Genomic DNA, 27,048 nt, shown 5'->3' with positions numbered 1-27,048 from the left:
CCTTGTTCATGTCATAGTCTTAGTGAACCATTTGACTCCACCCAAGTTGCTGCCCTTGGAGGAAAAAAGACCTACTCTTTCAAAACCAACCACTGAATGGCTGAATTATGGCCTGAAAGTCCGTCTGAGATTAACGTACAAAACCATATTTACAGGTAATGGCATGTTCCCTAATGGAGAGAATGCTTTCTATGAGGTGCAAGAGTTTGTGGCAAAAGCACTGTAGACTGCCGATAGCTGCTATTCTCAAATTCTAGGATGAAACCGGAAAAATGATTTAGGAAAAAAATAGCACAGTGGAAAACTGCTGGGATGAATTGAAACTAAAGACCTATATATAGGTTTAAAAGGCTAAGCATTGGTGATATCTGTGGTACACATGTACCCCGTTTTAAAGCACATATCAACACATGGTTACAGAAATCTTACACGTGAGCCCGATCTATAGAATGTGCCACAGCAGGGCATTGCTTTACATTAAAGGTGTCTGCTGTTTTTTGACTCACTGAAATGGCCCCTTAACATTCTGTAAAGCCTTCACTAAATGAAGTGGGAAATAGAAGTTGTGTGCTATGAGGGGGAGTACATTGTCCCAGAGATTGTGCAAAGTGTAGAAATAAAAAGACGGTATTAATAAAATCCAAATCATGCATGTAATGTTATCCTTGCAAGTTAGTTTTGCAGTTTTTATTTGAAACTTTATTTTAAAGGTGTCATTTGCCCGTCCAAGTTCAGAAAATATCAAAGATGCCAACTTGTACATTAGTGGCCTTCCAAGGACGATGACACAGAAGGATGTGGAAGACATGTTTTCACAATTTGGACGCATAATTAACTCTCGTGTTCTTGTAGATCAAGCCACAGGTAAGCTCATAAAACTGTTAATTTGGAAAATGGCGAAGTAGAAGTTGTTAAATATGAAGTGGACTTTTTTGGCACATCACTCTAGGAAATGTTCACTTTCAGAGTACTGTATTTATATATTACATATGAATTAAGGAGGTGTGATTCCCATCAAATTTATTATTGTCTAAAGCTGAAAAATGTGTACACAACAGTTGAAATACATTTTTAAAAAAAAGTTTACACTTTAGAAGTATTTTGAAGGACGTTATCTGCATTGGCTCTTTTGAAGATTCACTTAACTCATCGCTTGTCACCTCTATGGGACAAAATAACATTCAGATAGCAATATGCCTTAATAAATACCGGTGAGGCCTGTAAACCATGTCACTTTAGTATCCTGTATCCTCCGTGAGAAACATATAAACATCAGCCAGCTGTCTTCCAGAACCCTGAACACCACATTCCCAAATGCCACAAAACCACAGATTTTCTACTGCACCTCTCGCTAAACAGTTTCTGACCTCACTGAATTTTCATGTCTGCTAGCACATGGCTTTATTTTGGGCGGGAGAGAAGCTACTGTGTTTTTAAAAACTTAGAAATCCTCTGGTATAAAAAGGGTAATTACCTTAAGCAGACATTCAAATTAAATCCTGGAATGGAGGATTAAGGACGTGTGTTAGCCTACAGGTAAGTTGGAGAGAGTAAAGTTAAACTTGGCAATATATAAATAAGAGCCACTGAGCTTTCACGTACACAGGTCCTGTCAAGTACACTTACTTGGCTTTAAACTGTCCTTCACAAAGCTGCTGCTTGTCTATCTCCACCCGAATCTTATAGTGGTCTGGGGAGACTTTACCTAAAAACTCACTATCTTTCTGTTTAATGTCCTTCACCGATAAGATATTTAAGGTGTATGCAGTCCAGAATAAGAGCTGTTACCATACACTGATCCCAAACCTAGAAGTTTGCTTAGAGGGAGAGATGCGTTGTGTCCTTTAGCCTTGGGCAAACAGCCTTTTTTCCCCACTCATGCATGTTTTTCCACTTCTACTGTACCGTTAACAGTGATCATTATTTATTGTTTCTATTAGTGTCTCACTAGGTGAGTTGGCATTCAGCCAAATATAACTAAGTGTTACTATTCATTTTTCTGATTTCCTCCTAGCTATAGGCCAAAGCTGGCGCCATATAACCATGTTCTATCTTTAGCAAAGTGTGCTGTTTGATGAAGACTGATGAGTTGTCCCACCTATCTGCACAACTAATAAATTGTAAGGCCTTCCCGCTTCTGGTCCTGACTAAGGCCATAGATCCACATGGGCAGTTCCAGGCCAAAACATGTTGACCCAACCACCAGTTGTCGTGGATCATTGACCCATCCACATAACACTGATGTGTTTTTAGTCTTATCCTTATCCTGCTTTTCCTCCCTCAATATTTACCTACAGTATAGATGATTTTAATTTACCCACCAATGTCGACATTCAGACTCCCTCCTGGTGGAGTTTATGATGTCACTTGGAAAACAGGACACTCAAGTGACAGACTCAATGATAACACTGTCCACCAAACCACATTAAGTGGAGATAATATACACAGCAGACTGTGAATGTGTGGTTGAGGGTCACCGAGACAATATTCCTGAGACTCTGGTTTTGAGAACCTGGTGTTTCATTCTCCCTCTCTCTTTGGTGAATGACGAGATTTAAAGATAGCAAGGCAACAGCTAGATCTTTGGCCCTTTAGTCTCTGCCCAAGTATTACATACAGTTGAGGAGATTCCGTGGTTTTGGCAGGGACTTCTCCTTTTGTGGAAGGTAGCAGTACCAGCAGCTATCATCCAATCCCCTCTATAAAAGTTATAGGGGCCATGGCGGAGGTAGACGGCGGAGGAGTCTCCCTTCCACCATCTTCCTCCTCGCCTACGTACATCACAGGAAAGCAGCTCTAGTTTTCCCATCTTAGTGCATGCTTTACCGGTGGGAGGACGGGTATCCAAATTTCTACAACAGTGGAAATCCATAACATCGGATCAGTGGATATTAAATATTGTAGAAAAGGGGGAACGCCTTATCCTTCCAGGAATTCCCACCCTTTCTGCCTGAACATGGCTTCTTATTCGAATACCATCTTCTGCTCTTCCAACAGAAGGTCTAATCCTTGCTTCAAAAGGGTGCAGTGGAGTTGGTTCCAGAGCAGCAACTGGGTCAGGGATGCTAATCCTGTTATTTTCTGATTCACAAAAAGGATGGTCGTTGGCGTCTGATCCTAAACCTCAGGATTTTAAATTTGTTCCACAAGCAGGAAAAGTTCAAAATGCTGACCCTGGTACAGGTGCTTCTTGCGCTGATGAAAGAAGAATGAATGCTGTCAATCTATTTGCAGGATACGTATTTTCACATCCCTATTCTACATTCACAGGAAGTATCTCCGCTTCTTGGTGGGGGTCTCAACACTATCGGTTTGCAGTCCTTCCATTTGGTCTTACTTCCACACCTCAGGTCTTCATTTAGGTGATAGCAGTGGATGCAGCGTATCTCAGAAGGTGGGGAGGACCAGTATTCCCTTTCCTGTACGATTGGTTGATCAAAGCAGAGTTTCCGGAGTTGGTGTTGTATCACTTGCAGTTGCCAACTCTGGTGGTGGTTCAACCTAGGTTTTTCCTTCGACAAGCCCAGATCCCACCTAAAGCCCTCACAGTGCGCCCTGTTTAAAAGGGCAGTACTGGACATTACAGTAAATTGAGCCTTCCCTCCTCAGAGGGTTCTGGACATTCAGCCTATGATTCTGATGTTTCAGAAGGGAGCTATGGTTCCAATCCTGAAGGTCTGGCGTCTGCTAGGTCTGATAGCCTCCTGTATTCAGTTGGTCACCCATGTACGCTGGCATATGAGGGCCTTCCAGTGGTGCCTCGGTAAGTGGTGGTTTCAGCACAAAGGGGATCTCAAGCAGTCTCTCAAGATCTCCAGACACACTGCATCAGATCTTCGATGGTAGGTTGCGTCAGGCAATCTGTCGCACGGAAAGCAGTTTCTCCCTTCTCCGGCAGCCAACATTAAAATGGATGCTTCCACTCTAGGTTTGGGAGCTCATCAGGAGATCAAAGGACTTTGATATGACAATCGTTCCTCTAGAGACCAATCTGTTGCAGTTGCTGGCGCTATGTCTCGCTCTCAAGGCTTTCCTCCCATTTGCAGTCAGTCAGTGCAGGTCTTAACAGACAATACTACTGCAATGTGGTACATAAACAAGGAGGATAGGATTGTATCCTCTCTGCAGAGAAGGTCTACGACTCCGGTCCTGGGCTCTGATTTGCATCGTAGCAAATCACTTGGCCAGAGGGACAGTCTGGTGCTTTTCAGCCGATCATGAGTTGCGTCTTCATCCGGAAGTGGTTCTTCGCATTTTCCAATTCCTTGATTCCTCGGGTTCACCTCGCCCGGGCCCAAGTCGTATTAATTTCCCTGGGTTGGCCGCTATGGTTGTGGTACACAGACCTTCACTTCTACCTGTGCCCTCTGCTCCGTCTCGCTCACAGGGTGATTTCTTGCAGGGGCAGTTTCTACACTCCCTACCTCCAGAGCCGGCACTTAGATGCCTGGAGATTGAACAGGGAAACCTTCGTTCTTTTTCACTTCCCCCTTATGTGATAACTGTTTTATCATCCAGAAGACCACCAAATTAGTTTATGCTGGCAGATGGTCTTAGTGGTGTAGTGAGAATTCAATAGATCCTTTAAAGGCCCATTTGTCAGATATTTTAGGTTTTGCTCTTTCTTTGGTGCAGCAAAGCTGCACAGTTGCAACAGTTAAAGGCTATTTTTCTGGACTTCTTTATTTACCAGATCAGCCTTCTCTGTTTGTCTCCTATAGTTTTAAGGTTTCTCAAGGGGCTTTTAAATGCATAACCTCCCACTCCGTTCATTATGCTTCAGTGCAATCTTAATGAAGTGCTTGCTTATCCCATGTGCTCTCCATTTGAACCTTTACAAACTTGTCCTTTAAGATTGCTTACTTTTAAGACCATTTTTCTTGATGCCGCAGCATCTGCTAGAAGAGTTAGTGAGTTGTAGGACCTAAGTGTTAAACCTCCCTTTACAATTTTTTACCCTGAAAAGATGGTTTTAAGAACCAGGGCTGCTTTCCTGCTAAAGGTGCTTTCTCCCTTTAGTCCATCACCCTTCCAACTTTCTATCCTCCTCTACATCCATCTAAAGAGAAGAGGAAAGGCTTCATAGATTGGACCTCAAAACGGCTGTTATCTTGTAGGTAGACAGAAGGCATGCTCTTATGCTGGATGATCAGCTGTTTGTAGGATACTTGGGCACAATTGACAAAAGGACGTCAAGATGGATCATCCTTTGAATTAGATCTGCTACACAATGGCACACAACCTTCCAGAAGGTATTGAAGCTCATTCCACTAGAGCCAAGTCTTCTTCATCTCCTTTAGCTAGCGGAGTCCCTGTAGTTGACCATCTGTAAGGCAGCAAGATATTTTGTTCTAGGCAGTCAAGCACCCACCTCCAGTTGCAAGACTGCTTGAGGATTCTATTTAAAAGGTGAGTAATCTGCAAGGAGATGTGTGCATCAGAAGAACAAGTTACTTGCACTTTTTCTGTTGGATACAATATCTACCTGCGGATTCCTCGCGCAACTCTCACCTCCCAGTTGCTTGTGTGTGTGTGTGTGTGTGTATAATGTGTGTGTGTGTGTATATATATGTATATATATATATGTATATATAATTTTAAGTTTAGAATCTGTAATTGCCTTTGTGGTGTTGATTTCATACGTTCGCCGCAAAGGCACCCATGGGCATTGTTGTGGAAAGCAGTTGAGAAAAGTTTGTTGAATGCTGCGAATTGAGATGTTCAAAAGGTGAGAATTCCACTGGTAGATGCTATATCCACCCAAAAAAATATTACCAAAGGTAAGTAACTTTTTACTTAGGATGTTCCTAGCTTTTAGACTTCTAGTGACTAAATGGGAGCTCAATACAATTCTAAGCAGTCTGAAGAAAATTTCTTTAAACACTTTCATTCATAGGATAGGCTTGAAGTTTATCTTGGATAGTCGGTACATTGTGTTGGCATCTGTACTGAGGCAAAATACATGTCTTTGTTTAAAGACCCTTTTATGAAATTTTATATTTACAAAAGTCATTGGGAACACAATCTGAGATTGATACTAAAGATTGTTTGATTTTCATCTCAATGAACCAGTGATACTAAAGAAATTCAGCGGTATAAAGTTTTATCGTAGAAGTAGTCTTATGGTTTGTCACATTTTTGCTGACGAAACCAGGGCCCAGGGACTTCTCAGCAGTATCTGACACAGAGATGGGTGTTCCTGTGAATATACCTACATTGTGGTTTTACTGCTGTGCGAATTAAACCAGATCCAGTGCTGAAGTTAGGCTATTGTGCTGTCCTAGAATGAAGCTTCATTTGTTTCTGTATTTGAAAATAGATTACTATACATAAATGTCTAATGAAACTCCTCTGTTAGCATGTTTCTTAATGATGCCGTAGGTATTCTTCCCAAGCTAAATTCCACCACCTTTGTATGTCTGCCTTATGTCTACTTCAGATATTAACCTACCACTAGAAATTGCTTTATGTAGTTAAATTTCATAATAAAAGTAATGTTTTTTATTTCCATTTCATCCATACTAGTGCTTGCTAGAAGGAACATTAGCTCCTTTAGACATCTTGTTAACCACTCTTCAGAACTTTACTGAGTCCTGGTGACTTCAGCTATGAAACATCTGCTGCCCCTTAAGCCGATCCTCTTAAATGAATCATTCAGTAGTGCTTTCATTGCGTTAAGATGCAGTAAGCAGAAGGCAAGGATGTGAAATAGTTACTGATTAAATAGTTTGCATAAGCATTACATTAGTGCTGGTAGTTTATTAATTAATGTGAAGTCAACCTTTTTGCACTATTTGGTGAGCTCTGATGGCAGGTTTTACCTCAAACTGTGACAGTATTTCAGAAATCAACTATCAATACTGCAGCTGCAATTGCTTTTTATTTGAAATGTTTGTTTGCGAGCGTTACTCTGCTGATGAGTTTGACACCGGTATAGTAGAAACAAATGAGAATAGTTAATGATTTAGCATCTAACATAGAATTTTAACTTTTTAAATTCTGTAAGCTGATTTTACTCCTGTAATTCAAATCATTGTAGTTTGGGAATTAATAAAGTATAATTTTAAAATTTCTGGTATTTCTTGTTCCTCTGATTGTGCCACCCTTTTCTCTGATAGTATTCTGCTCCCTTCACACGTTAATTCTTTTATTTGGTCTTGGAGAAGTAAGTGGCGAAAAAGTGGGCTATAGTAATAGTGAGCAGACCCTTTGGCCTTTATCTTGGGCTGCATGAGAATTTAAAAGATTGCGTCAAGTTCCCTCGAGCGTACTGATTTTCTTTTCTTTTATCCCCCTTTTTTGAACGGTACTACAAATTAATTTCTGAGAATTAAAGGTATGTCCAAAAATGTACCATCCAGATTGCCACTAACGCACTACTGACCACGTTTCTTGCAAGATCTCTAAAAGTATAATAAAGCATGCTTGTGGGGAGAGAAGCAGACTAGCCTGATGAAGACCTAGATAAGGTAGAATAAATAAGGAAGCCAATTTCTAAGGAGTGCTCCCTTCACCCCCTATTAGCCATCCTTTGTTGTGCTTGTGAAGTCTTATCTTTCTCTGGGAATGAGCAGATCTGCTGTTAATACCATGAGAGAATATAGTTTACAGCATATCTTCCAAAGCTTGACTCTGAAAAGGGCAAGCCTGGAATGCTTGCTACCTCCATGTCAAAGACAGAATGTTTCATGTGCATACGGCACCCACCCCACTGTTGCCAATATCTGAAAGAAACATGTTAGTTAGATTCCTCACCTTAGAATACCCCCAGGCGTCAGACTGGATCCGGAAGATTTTTCGTCAGCAATACCCCTTGCGCGTCGCTAGGCGTCGTCTGCGGCTCCGCGTCCGTCGTCGGCGTCGTGCGCCGGAATGACGTCGTCTGAGTACTTGGACGCCGCCCTCGCGCGCTGACGTCAGTTCTTCTTTTTTCCGCGCCAGTAAGCGCAGACCTGGGAGAGCTACCCCTTTTAGTCAATTTTTGACTAACTTTTTGATCCTTTTTGATCCTGTCTCGACTCCGGTGCCGGTAGGATGCCTGGTTTCAAAGCCTGTACGGACTGTAGCCGCTTGATGTCGGTTACGGACCATCACCGCCGGTGCCTTTACTGCTTTGGCCTCTATCACGACGCGGAGTCGTGCTCGGACTGCAAGGCCCTGACCTCGAAGGCTAGACTGGAGCGGTCCCGTAAGCTTCTCGAGATTCGCCACTCGGCTCCGCGCGCCTCTCGATCCCGGTCCAGGAGGAGGTCCAAGGATCGGTCGCGGAGCCGCAGCCGACGTCGCCATCGGTCGTCTGGATCCAAGTCTTCGGGTAAGTCGAAGCATTCCAAGAAGTCCAAGAGGCGACACCGCTCTTCGGACTCCCCTCACCGGTCGCGCGACTCGGCCGAGGGTCAGGGTGGTTCCACCCACGCGGCTCCGGTGGAGCCGCAGGCGCCGCGCACGTCCCCATACCCTCCGGTCCCTGGGACTGACGCGACGCCGGCGGAAGTCAGTGCCTTCCTCTCGGCCATGAGGAATCTGGCTCCGCCGTCGGCGCCCGCTGGTGCGCCTTCGGGACCCGACTGGGCTGCCTTGCCTGCCGGTGGCTCCGGCGCCGTTGACGGCTCCGGCCTCGACGCCGCAAGCGCCCGAGGGACCCGTTCTCGAGTCCCCGTCGACGCCGGTCGACCTCGTCACGCCTCCTCCGCCGGCGTCGACACCGGTACCACCCCCGACGTCGACTCCGTTCGACGTCGAGCCCCGGTTCAGTCCCACTCCAGGCCCGGCGCCGGTCCGGCGTCGATGGACGCCGCGATCGGCGCCGCTAGAGACACATTATGTCTACCGCCCGGCTCCGTTACTTTCTCCTCTACACCAGGAGTCGGATGATGGGGACAACTGGGAGGGATCCGAGGATCCTATGGCCGTTCAGGCTCAACTGTCCCAGGACTGGGCAGATGAACTGGGGGAGGCCAGTGGCCTGGATACCTCTCCAGACACTGGATTTGTCTCTCCTCCGACTGTGGCTTCGGAGGAGGGCGCTGCTTTCTCTGTGGTGCTGCGCAAGGCGGCCGCAGCCCTTGGGCTCGAGCTGCCTGCCGTGGCTGTGAGGACTAACGTCCTTACTGAGGTGCTTCAGTCTGCAGAAAGCTCCACTGAGCCTCTGCTGCAATTCAATGAGGCCCTCATTGACGTTCTGCAGGGCACCTGGTCCAAGCCCTCCACAGTTCCTCCTGTGGACAGGAACGTCGCCAGGCGCCACCGCCCTGCTCCGGGCGACCCCAGTTTTCTGTCCCAACACCCTACCCCTGAGAGCCTGGTTATCCAGGCCTCCACCTCCCAATCCTCTTTCCCGACCGCCCCGCCGGACCGGGATTCCAAGAGACTAGAACAGTTTGGCAAGAAGCTGTTCTCCTCCCTTAGTTTGGGCCTGCGGTCTTTGAACACCGCTTGTCTCTTGGACCGTTATTCCCACTCTCTGTGGGATGCGGTGGAGGACGCGCTGCCCCTGTGTCCGGAGGAGGTCCGGACACGACTTACCCAGGCTCTGGCCGATGGGAGGGATGCCGCGCGACATGCTATATGATGTGGGCTTGACACCACGGACTCGCTGGGTAGGGCCATTTCTACCACAGTGGCGCTTAGACGTCACGCCTGGCTGCGGTCCACGTCATTTTCGGGCGATGTCCAGAGAACTCTCATGGACATGCCCTTTGATGGCACTCGCCTTTTTGGCGAGAAAGCGGACAGTGCGCTGAATTGCTTTAAGGACTCCCGGGCTACGGCCAAGTCCTTGGGCCTCTCGGCCCCGCAGTTGCAAACTTCCGCCTTTCGCCCCTTTCGTGGCCAAGGAAGGGGTGCCTCCTCACGTGCGCCTAGCCACCAGCCGCAGAACCAACCTGCGCGCGGTCGCGGACGTGGTTTCCGCCGAGGCGGTTCTGGAGGACGACGCGGTCAGCCCACATCCACCCCGGCAGCATCCGCCTCAAAGCCTTCCTAGTCCGAGCTTTCAGGCCCATTCCACGCCAGTGGGCGGCTGAGTTCGCCATCACCTGCTCCACTGGCGGTCCATCACATCGGACAGGTGGGTGCTGCAAATCGTCCGAGACGACCCCTCCAGCCATGCCACCGCAGCACCACCTTATCTCGGGGGATCATTTGAATCTTCTCCACGAGGAAGTTTCGGCCCTCTTGGCCAAGGGGGCCGTCGAGCGCGTTCCGAGCCCAGAAGTAGGTCGTGGTTGTTATTCCCACTACTTTCTGGTTCCCAAGAAGGGCAAAGGGGGCCTACGCCCTATCTTGGACCTCCGGAACGTCAATACCTTCCTCCGGAAGGAAAGGTTCAAGATGTTAACTTTGGCTCAGGTTCTAGCTGCCCTAGACCCCGGAGACTGGATGGTAGCGTTGGACTTGCAGGACGCATATTTCCACATCCCTGTCCTGCCGGCCCACCGGCGTTACCTGCGGTTCACGGTGGGCCCAGAGCACTTTCAGTTTACCGTGCTCCCCTTCGGCCTCACCAGTGCCCCTCGGGTGTTCACGAATGTGATGGCGGTGGTCGCAGCTCATCTGCGCAGATCAGGGGTTCCAGTCTTCCCCCTATCTCGACGACTGGTTGTTGAAGGCGGGCTCGCCCCAGACAGTCGTCTCCCACCTCCAGACTACGGCGGATCTCCTGCATTTGCTGGGATTTTCCATCAACGTGCCGAAGTCACACCTGAGCCCCTCTCAAAAGCTCCTCTTCATCGGAGCGGTTCTCGATTCGGTGCAGTTCCGGGTCCATCCACCGGAACAGCGGGTCCGGGATATACAGGCCCTGATTCCCATCTTTCGGCCTCTATCCTGGGTCTCGGTCAGGCTAGTGTTGCGGCTTCTGGTGCTGATGGCCTCCTGCATCCTACTAGTGCATCACGCCAGGCGGCGCATGCGGGCTCTGCAGTGGGACCTGAAGTTTCAGTGGGCCCAGCATCACGGCAACCTGTCCGACCATGTCTTGATCTCGGAGGGCACTGCACAGCAGTTGCAGTGGTGGCTCACGGACCGCGATTGGGTCAAGGGCAAGAGCCTCTCCCTTCCCCATCCGGAGCATGTCGTGGTGACGGATGCGTCCCTCCTGGGATGGGGTGGCCATATGGGAGAGGCGGAGATCAGAGGCCTCTGGTCTCCGGCGGAGTCTCGTCTCCACATCAACCTGTTGGAGTTGAGAGCGATCCGACTTGCACTGAAAGCCTTCCTTCCCTCTGTCAGGGCAAAGTGTCGTGCAGGTGTTCACGGACAACACCACCGCCATGTGGTATTGCAACAAACAGGGCGGGGTGGGGTCGTGGACCCTTTCTCAGGAGGCTCTGCGCCTCTGGACATGGCTGGAACACCAGGGCGTCACCCTGGTGGTTCAACATCTGGCGGGCTCTCTGAACGCCAGAGCAGACGAACTCAGCCGCCGGTGCATGATGGATCACGAATGGCGTCTGAACTCCGAAGTGGCGCAAGGTCTCTTTCAGCAGTGGGGAGAGCCTTGGTTAGATCTATTCGCCACCGAAGAGAACGCGCAGTGTCAGCAGTTCTGCGCGTTGGAATTTCCAAGGCGGCACTCGCTCGGCGACGCTTTTCGTCACGAGTGGAGTTGCGGTCTGTTGTACGCCTTTCCGCCTACACCACTTCTGCCCAGAGTGCTGAAGAAGATCAAGCGCGACCGGGCCCAAGTCATCTTGGTGGCTCCGGACTGGGCACGAAGGTACTGGTATCCCGAGCTACTCAGTATGTTGACCGATCCTCCGATACATCTGCCCCTTCGGGAGGATCTTCTGTCGCAGCAGCAGGGGACGGTCCTCCACCCGAACCTGTCCAGCCTCCACCTCCATTCGTGGAGATTGAGCGGCGGCAGTTGATGCCATTTGACTTGCCTCCTGAAGTCTGTGATATCATTCTGGCAGCCAGGCGTCCCTCCACAAAGACGGTATACGCCTGCCAGTGGAACAAATTTGTGGCATGGTGCACAGCAAAGGCTGTGGATCCCCTTTCCGCCCCTCTTTATGAGGTTCTCCTCTTTCTTCTTTCTTTGGCCCGGCAGGGCTCTGCCTTGGGCACCTTGAAAGGTTATCTTGCTGCCATCTCTGCCTTCTTAAGGCTTCCTGATCAGCCTTCTCTTTTCAAGTCCCCTGTAGTTACACGCTTTCTAAAAGGCATTACTCCCACGTTCCCTCCTGTCCCTTTTGTAATGCCTCAGTGGGACTTGAATCTTGTCTTGACATTCCTGATGTGCGCTCCCTTCGAGCCTCTTCACAATTGTCCTCTTCGTCTTCTGACTCTTAAGACTGCTTTTCTGGTAGCCATCACCTCGGCTAGACGGGTGAGTGAGCTCCAGGCTTTATCTTCAAAGCCTCCTTTTCTGTCTGTTCATCCGGACAAGGTTGTCCTTCGGCCTCGTCCCTCCTTTCTTCCGAAAGTGGTGACTCCATTTCATCTTGGGCAGTCTGTCACCTTGCCCACCTTCTTTCCGCCTCCGCATCCTTCCAAAGAGGAAGAGAGGCTCCACCGTCTGGACCCAAAACGTGCGCTCTCCTTTTATCTGGACCGCACAAAGCAGTTCCGGGTGGACGACCAACTTTTCGTTGGATACGTGGGTGCTAAGAAGGGGAAAGCAGTGCACAAACGGACCATCTCTCGGTGGGTCGTTTTGTGCATCAAAATTTGTTACTCCTTGGCAAAAAAGGACCCTCCTGTTGGGCTGCGCGCCCACTCCACTCGGGCCACAGCGGCTACTACTGCTTTGGGACGGGGTGTCCCTTTGCAGGACATCTGTCAGGCGGCGACGTGGGCTTCGCTACACACGTTTGCCAGGCATTATTGCCTTGACAGCCAAGTCCGGAGGGATGGCTTCTTTGGCCGTTCTGTCCTCCAGGACTTTCTGGTGTGATCTTGGTTCGCAGACCCACCACCGGGGATGGTATTGCTTGGGTATCTATTCTAAGGTGAGGAATCTAACTAACGTGTTTCTTTCAGATGAACAAGTTACTTACCTTCGGTAACGATGTATCTGTAAGAAACATTAGTTAGTTAGATTCCTCACCGACCCACCCATCCTCCCCGTTCTGCGAACTGACATCTAGGGTTAAGGTTATCCTTTTCAGGCCCCTAGATTTTATTTTTGGCACCAGTGTCGGTCTTTGCATGGGTCTGCGTTCCTGGCGCGGAAAGCTATGTACAAGAACTGACGTCAGCGCGCGAGGGCGGCGTCTTAAGTACTCCGGCGTCATTCCGGCGCACGACGCCGACGACGGACGCGGAGCCGCAGACCACGCCTAGCGACGCGCAAGGGGTATTGCTGACTAAAAATCTTCCGGATCCAGTCTGACGCCTGGGGGTATTCTAAGGTGAGGAATCTAGCTAACTAATGTTTCTTACAGATACATCGTTACCGAAGGTAAGTAACTTGTTCATTAAGCTCCTTTTCCTTTTTTTTTTTTTTTTAAACCTTTATTATTTGCAGTTGCATCATCTTACAATGCACAGTCACCGTCCAGGTGGCGAAGCAGTTAAGCAAAACGCACGCTTCCAGATGGTAGGACACAGCCATTCAGCCGACAACCCGGAGGTCCGGCGGCGTTGTGCAGGTTAACATGTGTACAGAAAGGAGGTGCGTGCATTGTTAAGAGTAGATTTGCGGCGCTGTTTGTGTGTTTTTATTTTTTTGTGGTGTCCCTGGTGCGTGTGGTCGGCGACAGAGGGTGGCGCTGTGGTCCAGCCCACTCCGTGGCTATGTCGGTTGCCACCCAGGCCCTGATCTGGAGTCTTACAGGACACCGCTGTTACTCCAAAGTGTAAAGGCCTCCGGGCAGCCGAGCGCCAGCATCATGCTCATAGTGTGGGCTGAAGCGCGACAAGGATGCTGCAGTATAGCTCACTGCGACATATATGACAACGCGTAGATCCGGCGAGCCTAGTGTGCAGCTTCGCAGTCCATATCTATGTGTGTACGACGGCGCGCATCCGTCCCTCCAGCGCCGCACCTCCCAGGCCGCCAAGTGTCAGCGCGCACCCGGCATGCCACACAGTGCGCCCCGGGCAAGAGATTGCCACACTCTCCGGGCGCATCCGCCCCTGACAGGGAGTGTGTGTCTACGGCGCTTTGTCATCGGTAAGCAGGGCGCGCTAGGGAGGGCAGCGCCTCGGGGGTGCCGCACGACGCATCTATCGCTCGTTATCTGTGGATAGGTAAGGATCCGGTCTGGGAACTGAACCTATAAATAAACTGATTCCCGTGTATGTGTGGCAATAGGAGGTGTCAAGGTTAGGGTCGTAAACTCAGGTGGGGTCAAGGGGAAGGGGGGAGAAGGGAGGAGGAGATCATTCTGCGGTAGAGCAGGAGGGCCGTCATCCGCCAAGCGGGGCACAGTGGGACTGCGTAGCGTGCGCGGGAAGCTGCAGGCCAGGGGGGGGGGGGGGAAGAAAGAGGGTTGTCAAGAAGGCCGGAGTTCCCCGGCGCCCATGCTCGCACTCGCCTGTCCTGTGTGTAGGGCGCTCCTCTGTGCCGGAGAGGGAGCGGCCAGGCAGGGCAGAGTGATCAAGCCCCCCCGTCCGGGCAGTACGCGCGCCTCTGCAGACCGCGGCAGCAGCGAATCCCGTGTGCGTGCTATAGTTGCTTAGCGAGTACATCCCAGCAGCGGTCTCATGTAGGGCGGTAGTGTGGGGCACCAGGGGTAAGCAGGAGGGGGCAAGGGCCATCCCCCTAGCAGTCCCAGGGCTGCCGCTGCCCCGTCAGCAAGGGAGCGACAAACCCCAGGGATTCAGGTTATCCCTCTGTCTTGGCAAGCCCTCTGGAACGTTGCAAGGAGATTATCCCAAAGTTGGGCGATGGGGAACTTCCGGAGCCCTGCAGTTTCCTCGCGAAGAAGCACCGCACTCTCCGCCTGCGCCCAATTGACAAAGGAGGACCTCCAATGTCGGATGTGTGGGGGGGCGATTGCCTTCCAGCCAGTGTACGATGTGCGTGCCACGACCCATAACATGTAGGTATTGCATGAAGGTATGCACCGGAGGCTCCACTGCCACGTCGCCCCAGGAAGCAGTGAGTGTGTGCAAGAGGGAGGCGTGTAGGAGGAACTGTCCCGCCGGGAGAGTCGGGTCTTCAGCCAGGTTGGCGAATGCAAGCAATTCGCCATCCGCATACAGATCGCTCAGCGTGTCCACCCCCGCCTGGTCCCAGCCAGCCAGGTGGGCCTCCGTGATTAAGCTCCTTTTCATTCGTGGTATAATTCATTCGTGGTATATGCACCTTTCACATTTTTTTTATTTTTATCCAGACATCTAAGAAAGTTAACAAAAATGAGGTGATTGGCTATGCTGTAGCACTTAGTATATGATTCTCCAGTTACTTCCCTTTACTCAAAAGTGGAATTTCTTCCATGGGGATACCTTGGACCCTGATGCAAGTTAACAGTAAGTTTGGTATGAGGGGTCGATACATAGTAGAGCAACAGTTTAGTGTGCTAACATGAAAAGTCAAACAACAATAGATTAAACTGCAAGTTATTGAAATGTGCTCCTCTCCATTCCCTCCCGATAAACACATTTCTCTTGGGTTCTCGTTATGACTTGCCCATTATTTTGTCCAATTAAAATCATCACCACTGAAGTGTTTAGTTTTCTGTGGGTGCCTTAATTTTTGCAGTGCACTAGCTTTTGGGGAATTACATGTTGCTTTTGGTGCTTACTTTACCATTTGCCTCATATTTCTGGAAAAATACCGGCTCTACTCCCCTGTTTTTTTTTCTTTTTCTTCCAAATCCTCATCGACCACAATTAACAAGCAGATATTTATCACAGCGCGCATAATGAATGTGCAGTAAAAGGGGTTACTGCACATTTTAATGTATGGGCCTTTAGTATAGACTTTATAATAGTGACATAATTGGTCTCTTGGTTTTCAAAGATCCTTAGGAAAAGACAAGACAACACTATCTTGGGAGAGCAGAAAGCAAATGGAGGAGAAACTGGAATAGATGAATTGGAACTGCTTTGATCTTTGACCTGCCCCATCTCTGTCAGTAAAGGACTTGCTACCTACTATGGCTTCTGTGCCTCCCCCCACCTCTCTTTGGCATTGAGGATGTTGACACTTTATGACATTAAAGGGTCATTAGGCATGTATGGGACTTAGACTCTCGTAGACTTAATCCATGGGTATTATTGAAACCTGCACATGACAAAAATCTAATCCTCTTGTATTTTATGAAACAATGCATCGTTCCAGAAAAAAAGTAGTTTGTGAATAAATCAAGTGAGTTAGCTAGTAGTGTGGCAAAAAGTCCCTGTAAATAAAAGCCCAGAAAATCACTGCTCCGTGATATCCAAGTAGTAGTAAAATGAGCTCAAAATTGACTTTTCCCCAAAAAACCTTTTATAATGTTTCAGGGACAAAAGGCACACTCGTTCATTGAATGGCATTACTTATAAGGGTTGGGTTAAGCGTTTAATTCATGACAGCCAATACATCAATCAGGTAGTACAACACCACTAGAAACCTCTACTTCAAAAAACATCTTATTGGTCATAGCTGTACGTATTTAATTAAGGAGATGAAGTCCTACATTATGAAAAGCAGGAATAAAATAGATTGGTTCAACCACTAACAGACCTTGGCAAATTGAACTTTTAGCAGGCACACATCCTTCCTCCCACAGAACAAATTATTATACATTTGGTAAGCACAAAGACCATTCTGAAGCTGTATTTCTGTTGATTTTCTGAAGAGAGAGACACCTGCGCATGGAATGCTCCTTTTGAACACCTAAAATAAACGGGCAGTTTCTGTAGCATTTTGTGAATGATTGCCAATGTAGCCAGGTGCAGCCCAGTTATGACAACTGAAGCATGCCTTAATTAGTCATTATATAAGAAAAGTTTTACTTTTCTACAAAGACTTTGGTAATGTACTTGGAATTAACTCTCCTATATTTTATATTGTGTGCAGATAGGTATCAATTGTAGAATGTTTTGCAGAGACTAACATTTCTTCATTGGATAGAACTACGCTGATTTAAAAGGGGTTGCAGTATATCATGTCAATAACATGAGGCAGGGTTCCTACACAGCACATCTTTTTGGGTGTTTTTTTTAGTCCTCGTTTGCCTCCGATTCGCCTTCCATGGCATAATTTTCCAGTATCTTGCTCTTATGCTAGAAGAGAATTTGTAGGTTCGGCCCCTCGATAAAAGCTTACTTCTGCACTTCTTTTATCTACCATGCAGACCTGGTAGAATAATTGCAAAGAAAACAAGCATCAATACGTAATCACCTGTCTCATCAACCTGTTTCTACCCATCTTGTTAGAGGTAGCCATCTTGATACAAGACTGGATGTTTGCATCCAACCCGACCACACTGCTGGAAAAAATGATCTGTTCCCTGGGAAGTAAACTTGAAATTTAAAGTTTACCACTGGTCTATTTTTAAGATCACCAGTCACTGTATCCACGCTTAAATTTTCTGTTTCGTTTCTGTTTAGTTGGGATTCTTCATTGAAAATAGTCTGTTGTATGCCAAACCTGCTGATGTTTTTGGGCCGATCTTTCAACTGTGTTCTAGAGCTGTACTCAACATGTATGTTTATTTGTGTGCTCTTGGTATTTTGTTTGTCATGGAAGTTAACTACTCTTTCATACGGATAGTACTTCATGTTCAGTACACAACACTTTTCAAAGCCCCTTCATCAATGTCTTGCCTCAGTCTTTCCCAAAAGAGTTTTGGCAAACCTCTGTACGGTTCTCCAGTCTAACGTCTATTCTCTGAAGAGGCAGTATTTGTATTGTGAAGTGAGGGTAAGTTTTTTATTACGAAGAGGCGAGTATGCAAAAGTGTGTTTTGAGGTTTCCAAGATGTTCTACAACAAATATATTTAGATATATGAGAGCTGGTGTTTCAGTATGCATGTAGTTTGATTTTAGCACATTACTTTGCTCATGGACTCTTACCTGCATTTATCTCTAATAACAGGTTCATCCAGAGGGGTTGCTTTTATCAGATTTGACAAAAGGGGTGAAGCAGAAGAAGCAATTTCGACTTACAATGGTCATAAGCCACCTGGCGCTTCAGAACCTATTACTGTGAAGTTTGCTGCCAATCCCAATCAGAATAAGAACATGGCACTTCTTTCTCAGCTATACCAGTCACCAGCTAGAAGATTTGGAGGCCCGGTTCATCACCAGGCCCAAAGGTTCAGGTATGTTTACATTGTGAGAAACAGTAGACCCAAGAGAATAGAATTCAAGGTGGAAATGTTACTGCTTTGGAATTGGTGTACACAGATTGTACTTGTGAAATGTTGGCTGTTGTATTGAAGATAGTGCACATCTTTAAGAAACTATGGAGTTGGTGGAACTTCAATTTCTGCTGGATCCGATGTTCGCCATTATGGACATGTTCAGTTCATAAACCATGAACTTAACCACATCCATCTTTCATAAATTATCTAGTGGCAGGCTCAGAATCACTGGTATGTTTGTCAAAATTTAACACACATTTGATACATTAAGCAGTTAAATTGCTCAGTAAGTTAAGTATGCACTACTTGCATATATTGAAATCCTGCCACTGAAGAGCCGTCCTAAATCACACTCGAGCAAGCTGGCTTCAGATTTTCACAGCACATTGTTTTAAGGAAGACGTTTGATTGCAATCTGCCAGGGAGTATTTTTTGATGCCACTATCAAGATTTCACCAGGATTACTAGTGCTGCAGCTACTTTTGTGCATCTTTTTTATTTTCTCCATAAAGTCATCTTCTTCCTTTGTTGCTTTTGTAAGACTATTTCTTGGGTTGTCAGGGCTGAAACTCTATGGGAACTACTTTAAAGCCTGCTGATTAAAAATGTGTCCTTTTGGCCTTGTTGACATAAGCTAGGTATTATGACGTGTCAATTCTCAGAGAAAGGTCTGTTGTCAGTGCACCTCTTCCAGACGTTGAATTCAATGAGGTTGAGCCTGATTTTTCGCTAGGTTACTATTTTAATTGTACTTTTTTCATCTCCTCCCATGAGGGACCTGTCATGTTTATAAAGTGATGCACAGTTTTGCAGCGTGAATCTTTCTGGATTCACTATGCTGTGCATTATTCCGCGATCTTGCGGTTGGGTCCGGATTCGTAGTCTTTTCTTTTTTTTTTTTTTTTTTTTTTTTTTTTTTTTTGTAGCCCAGGTGGGCGTCGACGTACACCATTTGGTGCACCTCCCGTGACGTCGTCGTGCTTCCTGCGGAAGTCCCACCTTTGGGGCGCCATCTTCAGATTCTTTTTTCCGCCGTTGGGTCTGGATCGTCATCGGGAAGCTCCAGAATTACACCCGAAGGAAGAAAAGCGAGTTTCGTCGATAGAAACACTAGAAGATATCAGGAAAGGAAAAGATTTCATCAGGAGCGCGAAGAAAGGAGGACCAGCGCCCTTTTTCTTCGACGGCCTTGGAGAATGCACGCTCAGAGACCCTGAGCGCAATGGACAAGACGCCATTCAAGTTCTGCCCAAACTGCCACCACAAGTTCGCGCAGAAAGACCAGCATCCGGTCTGCAACCTCTGCCTACCGGTCGATCACCAGAGTATCGACTGCAACGCCTGCTCAGCCTTCGCGCCGAAGACACTCAGGGTGAGAGAGCGGCAGAGAAGGGCCAACGCCAGCATGGATGGCAAGGGGAAGCCCCCGACGCTCTACGCTCTGGGCCTCTCCTCGGACGACGAGGACAACGACGCCGAGACAGCCGAAAACTTCACGGTCGTAGAGACTGACAAGAAAAAAGAAGACTAGGTAAGAGAATCGTCGAGCGCAAAACAGAAAGTACCTCGACAACACGAGGGTGACTCGAGAAAATCTGAGTCAAAGTCCACGAAGGGAGCCCCGGCGCCGAAAACTTCGACGTCCAAAGGGGGAACCACGGACAAGAGGCCGAGCGGATCCTTAGATAAGGACTCCCTGGTGCCGAAAGACGCCGAAAGGCAAGGGTCGTCGAAAGCATCCCATGAAACGGGCCGATCGACGCAGAAAGAACGTTCGACGTCGACGCAAGTTTCATCGAAAAGACCCGCGGTCGACGCCGAAAGCATCTCCGAGATGGAGAAAAAGAAGAGGCGGCTCGAGGCCGAAATGGAGAACATCCTTCAAAGAAAGAAGGAGTTCGACGCCAGAATGAAGGAATTCAAGATTCCAACGGTTTCATCAGCGGACGTCGGTGAGGTCGAAGACTAGTTCGACGCCGAAGGGCTGACAAGAGAACTCGAAGAGGAAGAAGAGCCCTATTATGAGGGAGAAGCCGAGGAAGAAGACCAACGGTCGTTCTACGAATCGGCGGCATCTACCAGCAACGACGTCGAATGGCACGATCTCGACACCGAAAACCCGGAGGAGCCCGTGGACACGTACCCTTCGAGGCCTTCGCCACCCGACGACATCGGGGTCTACAATATGGTGGTCAGGAGCGCAGCAAGGGCCTTCGGCGTCAAACTCGACGAGGAGAAACCGAAAGCCGATTTTCTGGTCGAGACACTGCTCCCCATCCAGACAAGGAGCCAGTTCCTCCCCATGCTACAAAGCGTGATGAATCGGGAGAGAAGCCTTCAAGGAACCTGCGACCTGCCGGTCGATCACGCCCAGGACAGAGAAGAAATATAAGCACTCCTCCCTGGACCCCCCTTACATCAAGGGTAGCGTGACCGCGGACTCCATCATAGCCTCCACGGCCAGGAGAAGGGCCAACGTACCAGCAACTTCGGGCCCACCCCCGGATAAGGAGAGCAGGAGGATTGACCTCACAGGAAGAAAGGTCGAGAGGAACGCCGCAATGCACTGGCGCATGGCGAATTCAAATGCACTCCTTAATAGACACCAATACCAGCACTGGGATGAGATGGGGGAGTTAGTAAAGCACCTCCCCGAAGAATACCGGCAGAGAGCCTCACCTGATAGATGAAGGCAAAAACATCGCCAACTCCTGTATAAAGACGGCGTTGGATGGGGCAGAGACTTCAGCAAGACTCATGGCCATAGGGGTCACAGAGAGGAGGCATGCATGGCTAAGAATCTCGGGATTCAAACCGGAAGTGCAGAACATCATCCTTGGCACCCCCTTCAATGGAGAGACACTGTTCGGAGCAACAGTGGACGACCAGCTCACCCAGCTGAAAAAAGAAAACGAGACGGCGAGGTCCATGGGGGCCCTACAGCTGAGGGGAATGAGGCGAGGAAATCCCTCGAGAAGACCCTACGATAGGGGAGGAAGCCAGCAGGGGACGTCGCACCAGGCGTTCCAACAAAGTCAGCAGGGTGAAGGTCACGGACAAGGTCAGCAGAAGCAAAACTGGCAATATCAACCTCGGGGCCAGTCCTTTCGCGGGAGAGGGAACGGACGTGGCCAAAGGAGGAGAGGGGGCGAACAGCCCTCGACGAAGTGACTCAGCACGCAAGAGGACGCCTACCCTCGTCAGGACCCCAAGGGTGAGGCGCAAAAAAGTGTCATCAGGGGGAAGAGAAAATTCAAGAGCCTACGAGCATACGACACCAGTAGGCGGAAGACTGAGGTTCTACCTTCAGGAGTGGCGGCGTATAACCACAGACAAGTGGATACGGAACGTTGTGCAGTACGGGTACTGCGTAGATTTGGAGAAAAGACCTCCAAACAGGAAACCAAGGGGAAGACTGAGATCGGCCCAAGAACTGGCAATACTCAGAGAAGAAACGCGGAAACTCCTGCAAAAGGGAGCCATAGAGACAGTGCCGTTCAGAGAACGCAACAAAGGGGTCTACTCAAACTACTTCGTGGTTCCGAAGGTAGACGGAGACCTCAGACCCATACTAGACCTCCGTTACCTAAACAAGTTCATCAGAACGCAAAGGTTCAAAATGACTTCACTGCAGGAGGTTCTGCCACAGATAAGAGAAGGGGACTTCATGGTCACCGTGGACCTCAAGGATGCCTATCTTCACATCCCAATAAACAGAAGGCACAAGGGCCTTCTAAGATTCAACATCGAACAAGAACACTACCAGTTCACGACCCTGGCCTTCGGATTAAAATCAGCACCAAGGGTCTTTACAAAATGCCTGTCGGCGGTAGCGGCGCACCTACGAAGGCAGGGAATACATGTCTACCCCTACTTGGACGACTGGCTGGTCAAGGCAAACTCACGCGGAAAGTGCGAGAGGCACGCAAAACGCGTAACAGACACCCTCACAAATCTGGGATTCTCGATCCACTGGGGAAAATCATCGATGGAACCGGAGCAGGTGAAGATTTTCCTGGGGGCAAAGATCAACTCCCGCAACAGTACAGTAGTGCCCAGCGAGAGGAGGACAGAGGCTCTACTGAAGGAGGCGAAGCTCTACCAGAAGGGGCGAGCTCTGACAGTGAGGGCTGTGAGCAAGATGATGGGGTTGATGGCGTCCTGTATCCAGCTGGTGCCGAATGTACGCCTGCACATGAGACCATTCCAGGAATGGCTACAACAACAATGGTCACAAGCAAACGGAAGTTGGGAGGATCTAGTGGTTGTTACGCACGCAGTGCAGGAGGAGATAACTTGGTGGAACAGAGACAACATAACAGCAGGGAGAAGCCTGACACCACCAATCCCAACAGTGACCATTACCACGGACGCATCGCAGAAGGGATGGGGAGCGCACATGGACAACCTCAGAGTGAGGGGTCTATGGGCCCCAGCAGATGCGGTCCGCCATATCAACTACCTCGAGTTGAAAACAATCCTGCTAGCCCTGAAGGCATTCCAGAGGCACCTGTTCAACAAGAGGGTGTTGGTCCAAACAGACAACACCACGGCGATGTTCTACATCAACAAACAAGGGGGGACACAGTCGTTCCCGCTCTCATCCCTAGCTCAGGAGATTTGGAGATGGGCCATACCTTTCAGGATAGATCTGCTGGCAATTCACCTACCGGGGAAGGACAATGTGGAGGCAGACTGGCTAAGCAGGCAGACCTCAGCATCACACGAGTGGGAGCTCAATGGCCAGGAAACGGAGAAACTCTTCTGGAGATGGGGGACTCCCACAATAGACCTTTTTGCAACACGCCACAATGCAAAATGCCAAAGCTTCGCGTCCAGGCAACCAGATCAGCAATCCAAGGGAAATGCCCTATGGATAAGCTGGTCGAGGACATTTGCCTACGCCTTTCCACCGATACCCCTGTTGCACAGAGTGCTCGACAAGTGCAGAACCAGCAACATGACCCTGATCCTGGTGGCTCCGCAGTGGGCGAGGCAGACATGGTTCTCACAAATTCAGGAAATGGCACAAGGCGACCCATACAGGTTCGAGAGGAGGAAGGACCTGCTCTCAATGCAAAACGGAGAGGTCCTGCACCCAGAGCCAGAGACCCTCAACCTGGCGGCATGGCTCCTGAAGACCTAGAGTTCGCACACCTAAGATTGCCGCCGAGCACGATGCGAGTGCTACGGGAGGCGAGGAAACCAACTACACGAAAATGCTACAGCGCAAAATGGAAGAGGTTCACTGTGTGGTGCCGGAAAAAGGGCCTGCAAAACAGAATGACAAGAGACTCAACAGTACTGAGGTACCTCACACACCTTCTAAAGAGTAACCTCTGCTCGAGCTCACTAAGGGTACACCTAGCGGCCATCGTGGCCTACACCAGAGGTGAAAAAGGTGGAAGTTTCTTCAGCTCGCAGGTGGTGAGGAGATTCATGGAAGGAGCCAAAAGGATGGCCCCCCCCGAAAAGGTTGCCGCCGCCGCCGGCATGGAATCTGAATGTGGTCCTGACGGAGCTCATGAAGGCACCGTTTGAACCCATTCACAAGGCCACACTGCAGATGTTGACTATGAAAACAGCCTTTCTGGTGGCCATAACCTCACTACGCAGGGTGAGCGAGCTTCAAGCACTAACGCTGCAGGAACCCTACATTCAGATTCACAAAGATAGAATAGTCCTGAGAACGGACCCACACTTCATGCCCAAGGTAGTGTCGGCGTTCCACATAAATCAGACTATCCAGATACCAAGTTTCTTCCAAAACCCGACTACAAACGCAGAAAAGGCACTGCACACCCTCGATGCCAGAAGAGCGGTGATGCACTACATTGAGAGAACCAAAGAACTCAGGAAGTCGAAACAGCTGTTTGTGTCCTTTGCTACTAGCTTCATGGGTAGACGAGTGACTAAGGGCACCATCGCAAGGTGGATTGCCCTCACTATTCAATTCTGCCACAAACAGGCTGGACAGGAGCTAGCGGAGGGGCCTCAGGCTCACTCCACAAGGAAGAAAGGGGCCACCGTGGCCTTCCTGGCGAACACGCCCATCCAGGACATATGCCTCGCGGCAACTTGGGCATCTGTGCACACGTTCACGAAACACTACTGCGTGGACATTCAGATGAACAAGGAAGCACAGGTTGGACAGAAGGTGCTTCAGCACATTTTCAACGACCAACGCTCATCTACCACCCAGCCGCCACAGAACTAGGAAAACCGCTACAAAATCGATGCACAGCATAGTGAATCCAGAAAGATTCACGCTGCAAAACGAATAGTTTCTTACCTGTCGGTGTAGTTTTGCAGCTTGAAGATCTTTCTGGATTCACTAGCGAACCCACCCACCTCCGCCAGGAAGATGAGGCTGGAGGAAGAGGGGGTAAAATGGAAAAGATCAAAGAAATACAAACATACAGATAAAGGGACAAGAAGGATTAATCAATCGCCTAGGGTTAAAAAAAAAAGAGGAAAGGAAAAAAGAACCCGAAGATGGCGCCCCAAAGGTGGGACTTCCGCAGGAAGCACGACGACGTCACGGGAGGTGCACCAAATGGTGTACGTCGACGCCCACCTGGGCTACAAAAAAAAAAAAAAAAAAAACAAAGAAAAGACTACGAATCCGGACCCAACCACAAGATCGCGGAATAATGCACAGCATAGTGAATCCAGAAAGATCTTCAAGCTGCAATACTACACCGACAGGTAAACTATTCGTTAAGTGATATCACCTCACCCCTCCGAGCCTGATCAGCATCCCAAAATGTGTCCATCTTCGTTTGACTCTTGTTACCCCCTGGCCTGTCTCAGACCTTAGGTATGTTTCCTCATCCAGGAAAGGGTGGGTATTTTCAACCTTCTAGAGTGATGCACTGATACTGACGCCATACCGCCCATATTTTATTATGTTTAAGAGGGCAGCCCCTGTTCTTGTAGATGGATTACCAGGCTCAAATAGCGGCCCAGCCTTCCAGGACTAAACAATCTGAGGATTGCAGTCTTTCCAAGCTCTGGCAATATCTTTTTGCCAACACCAAGTGATGGGTTAATTGGAAGAACTTGTGTTGGTGGAGCCTGGAGTTCAGCACAGTCGCACAGCACAAAATAAAGTTGTCACAGGGAGACCATTTGCAGACCCACAGGTCCAGGTGATCATCACCAAAGATATAACGAGGGAGGGGATACGTTAACATGGCTGTTCAAAGGTACCTGAATGTCATAGTGTCAAATCAACATTCTGGAGCTGACTTGGTTCTCAAGACTTTTTGTTACTTCTAAAGAACTTTTATTGAATGCAGAAAACCTGGGGACTCACTTTATCAGCTGTCCGCATTATTCCAAATGATCTGGCTTTTGGAGTGGTTCAGTCAGATACAGAACCTAGGGGATAATCTATTGAGGTGGAGAACACAAGTGGAAGATAAATCCACAGGTACTTCGCATTACTTCCAGCAATGCTAGACTCCCACTGATGATGTATTTGCCACCCCAGAAAACAAAGATGCTGAAGAATTACTCGCAGGTATCCACACCCACAGAACTTGGGAAATGCACTGTAGACAAACTGGTCAGGAACATTTGCTTACGCTTTCCTACACTGCCTCTGATCACCTATGTATTGTGCAAGTTCAAGCAGGTTTCCATATAACACTAGTAGCACCAATGTGGGCAAGGCAGGCCTGGTACTTGGTGATTCTAGAAATGTCATTCCACCCACACAATAACCTGCCCAACAGAGCATATGGGGCCGTATTGCGGATTTGGCATTGTTTGCGCCCGGCGCCCCTCTGAAAAGCAGCATTGGGCGCAAACAATGCCAATGTGCCCCATTATGGTGAATGTGCATCCCCCAGGTCAGAGCATTCATGTGAAAATACTGAGCAGCTACTCCTTGTTTTCACAGTGCAGGCGGCACCCACCTGCACTTTCAAAAGGGTTTAGAGATCCCCTTGCAGGCGGGTGCAGTCAGTGACTGCACCTGCCTGCAAGGGGATATCTGGGGGGTCCATGGGACTCCCTTTACCCCCTGCAGAGGGCTGTTCTCAGGAAGCGCACTGACAGTGCGCCTCCTGAGGGCTTCTTTGGCTCTTTGCCCACCTCTGTAATATGGTGCTGGCGGAGAGTCAAAGGAATTCCCTCATTTGCATTGGGCACTCCCCTATGCAAATGAGGGCACACATGTTGATAGCGCTGGCGATTTAAGTGGGCCAGCTCTATTGATATTATAGATGCAGACACACAAGCGTCTGCGTCCCCCTTCTATAATACCAAAAAGCCCCGGGGGCACGCAAAGCGGGCGCAAATGCCTGTTGCGCCCCCAGGGCATCTTATGTAATATTGCCCTGGTCTACACAGACATCCAAACGTCAAGGAAATTCCAAGTATCTGAGTTTCAGTACCTCCGAGTACCTGATGAGAAGTGTTTTGTTCATGAACTGTATAAATAAACAGAACCCATAAAGCCTCAGTGCATTGGCAAACCCATCAAGTCAACTACAGCAGTAGCTACTTGCATACAGATCAGACAACATAGATCTCCGTTCAAAATTCCAGTCATCAAGGTATATATCCTGGGAACTCATCCAAGGACATCACTGGTTCCCCGCAAGGAACCTCTGTATTATCCTCACTAGGGCCATGGACCTCATTTTGAATCATTTTACTGTTGTGAATCTCAATCTTTCCTGGAAAATAGTATTCCTTGTGCAGTCGTTTCTTTGCGAAGAGTAAGTGAGATGCATGCATTAGCAGTTGAAGAGGTATACTGTGATGGTTGAGGGCAAATCCGCGATTCCTACC

General features: G+C 48.8%; 2 protein-coding genes across 5 annotated transcripts in view; both read left to right on the top strand.

The window, feature by feature from the left end:
- Window positions 1-27,048, top strand: part of ELAVL1 (ELAV like RNA binding protein 1) — a 110,543-nt gene that overhangs the window by 71,932 nt on the left and 11,563 nt on the right. For all 4 annotated transcript variants that reach the window (XM_085637349.1, XM_085637348.1, XM_085637347.1 and 1 more), the window contains 2 exons: window positions 711-864; window positions 17,979-18,204. In XM_085637349.1, coding sequence (XP_085493475.1) covers window positions 711-864; window positions 17,979-18,204 — 380 coding nt within the window. The remainder of the gene's footprint in view (window positions 1-710; window positions 865-17,978; window positions 18,205-27,048) is intronic.
- LOC146772576 (uncharacterized) lies at window positions 20,795-24,706 on the top strand. The gene is made up of 2 exons (XM_085637345.1): window positions 20,795-24,494; window positions 24,585-24,706. Exon 1 carries the CDS (start codon window positions 22,063-22,065, stop codon window positions 23,785-23,787), a length of 1,725 nt encoding a protein of 574 aa, XP_085493471.1. The 5' UTR covers window positions 20,795-22,062; the 3' UTR covers window positions 23,788-24,494; window positions 24,585-24,706.

The sequence above is a fragment of the Triturus cristatus genome, chromosome 12, assembly GCF_964204655.1.
Source record: "Triturus cristatus chromosome 12, aTriCri1.1, whole genome shotgun sequence".
Taxonomy (NCBI): domain Eukaryota; kingdom Metazoa; phylum Chordata; class Amphibia; order Caudata; family Salamandridae; genus Triturus; species Triturus cristatus.
The sequence above is the reverse complement of the archived record's forward strand: the minus strand, read 5'-3'. Positions and strand labels throughout refer to the sequence as shown.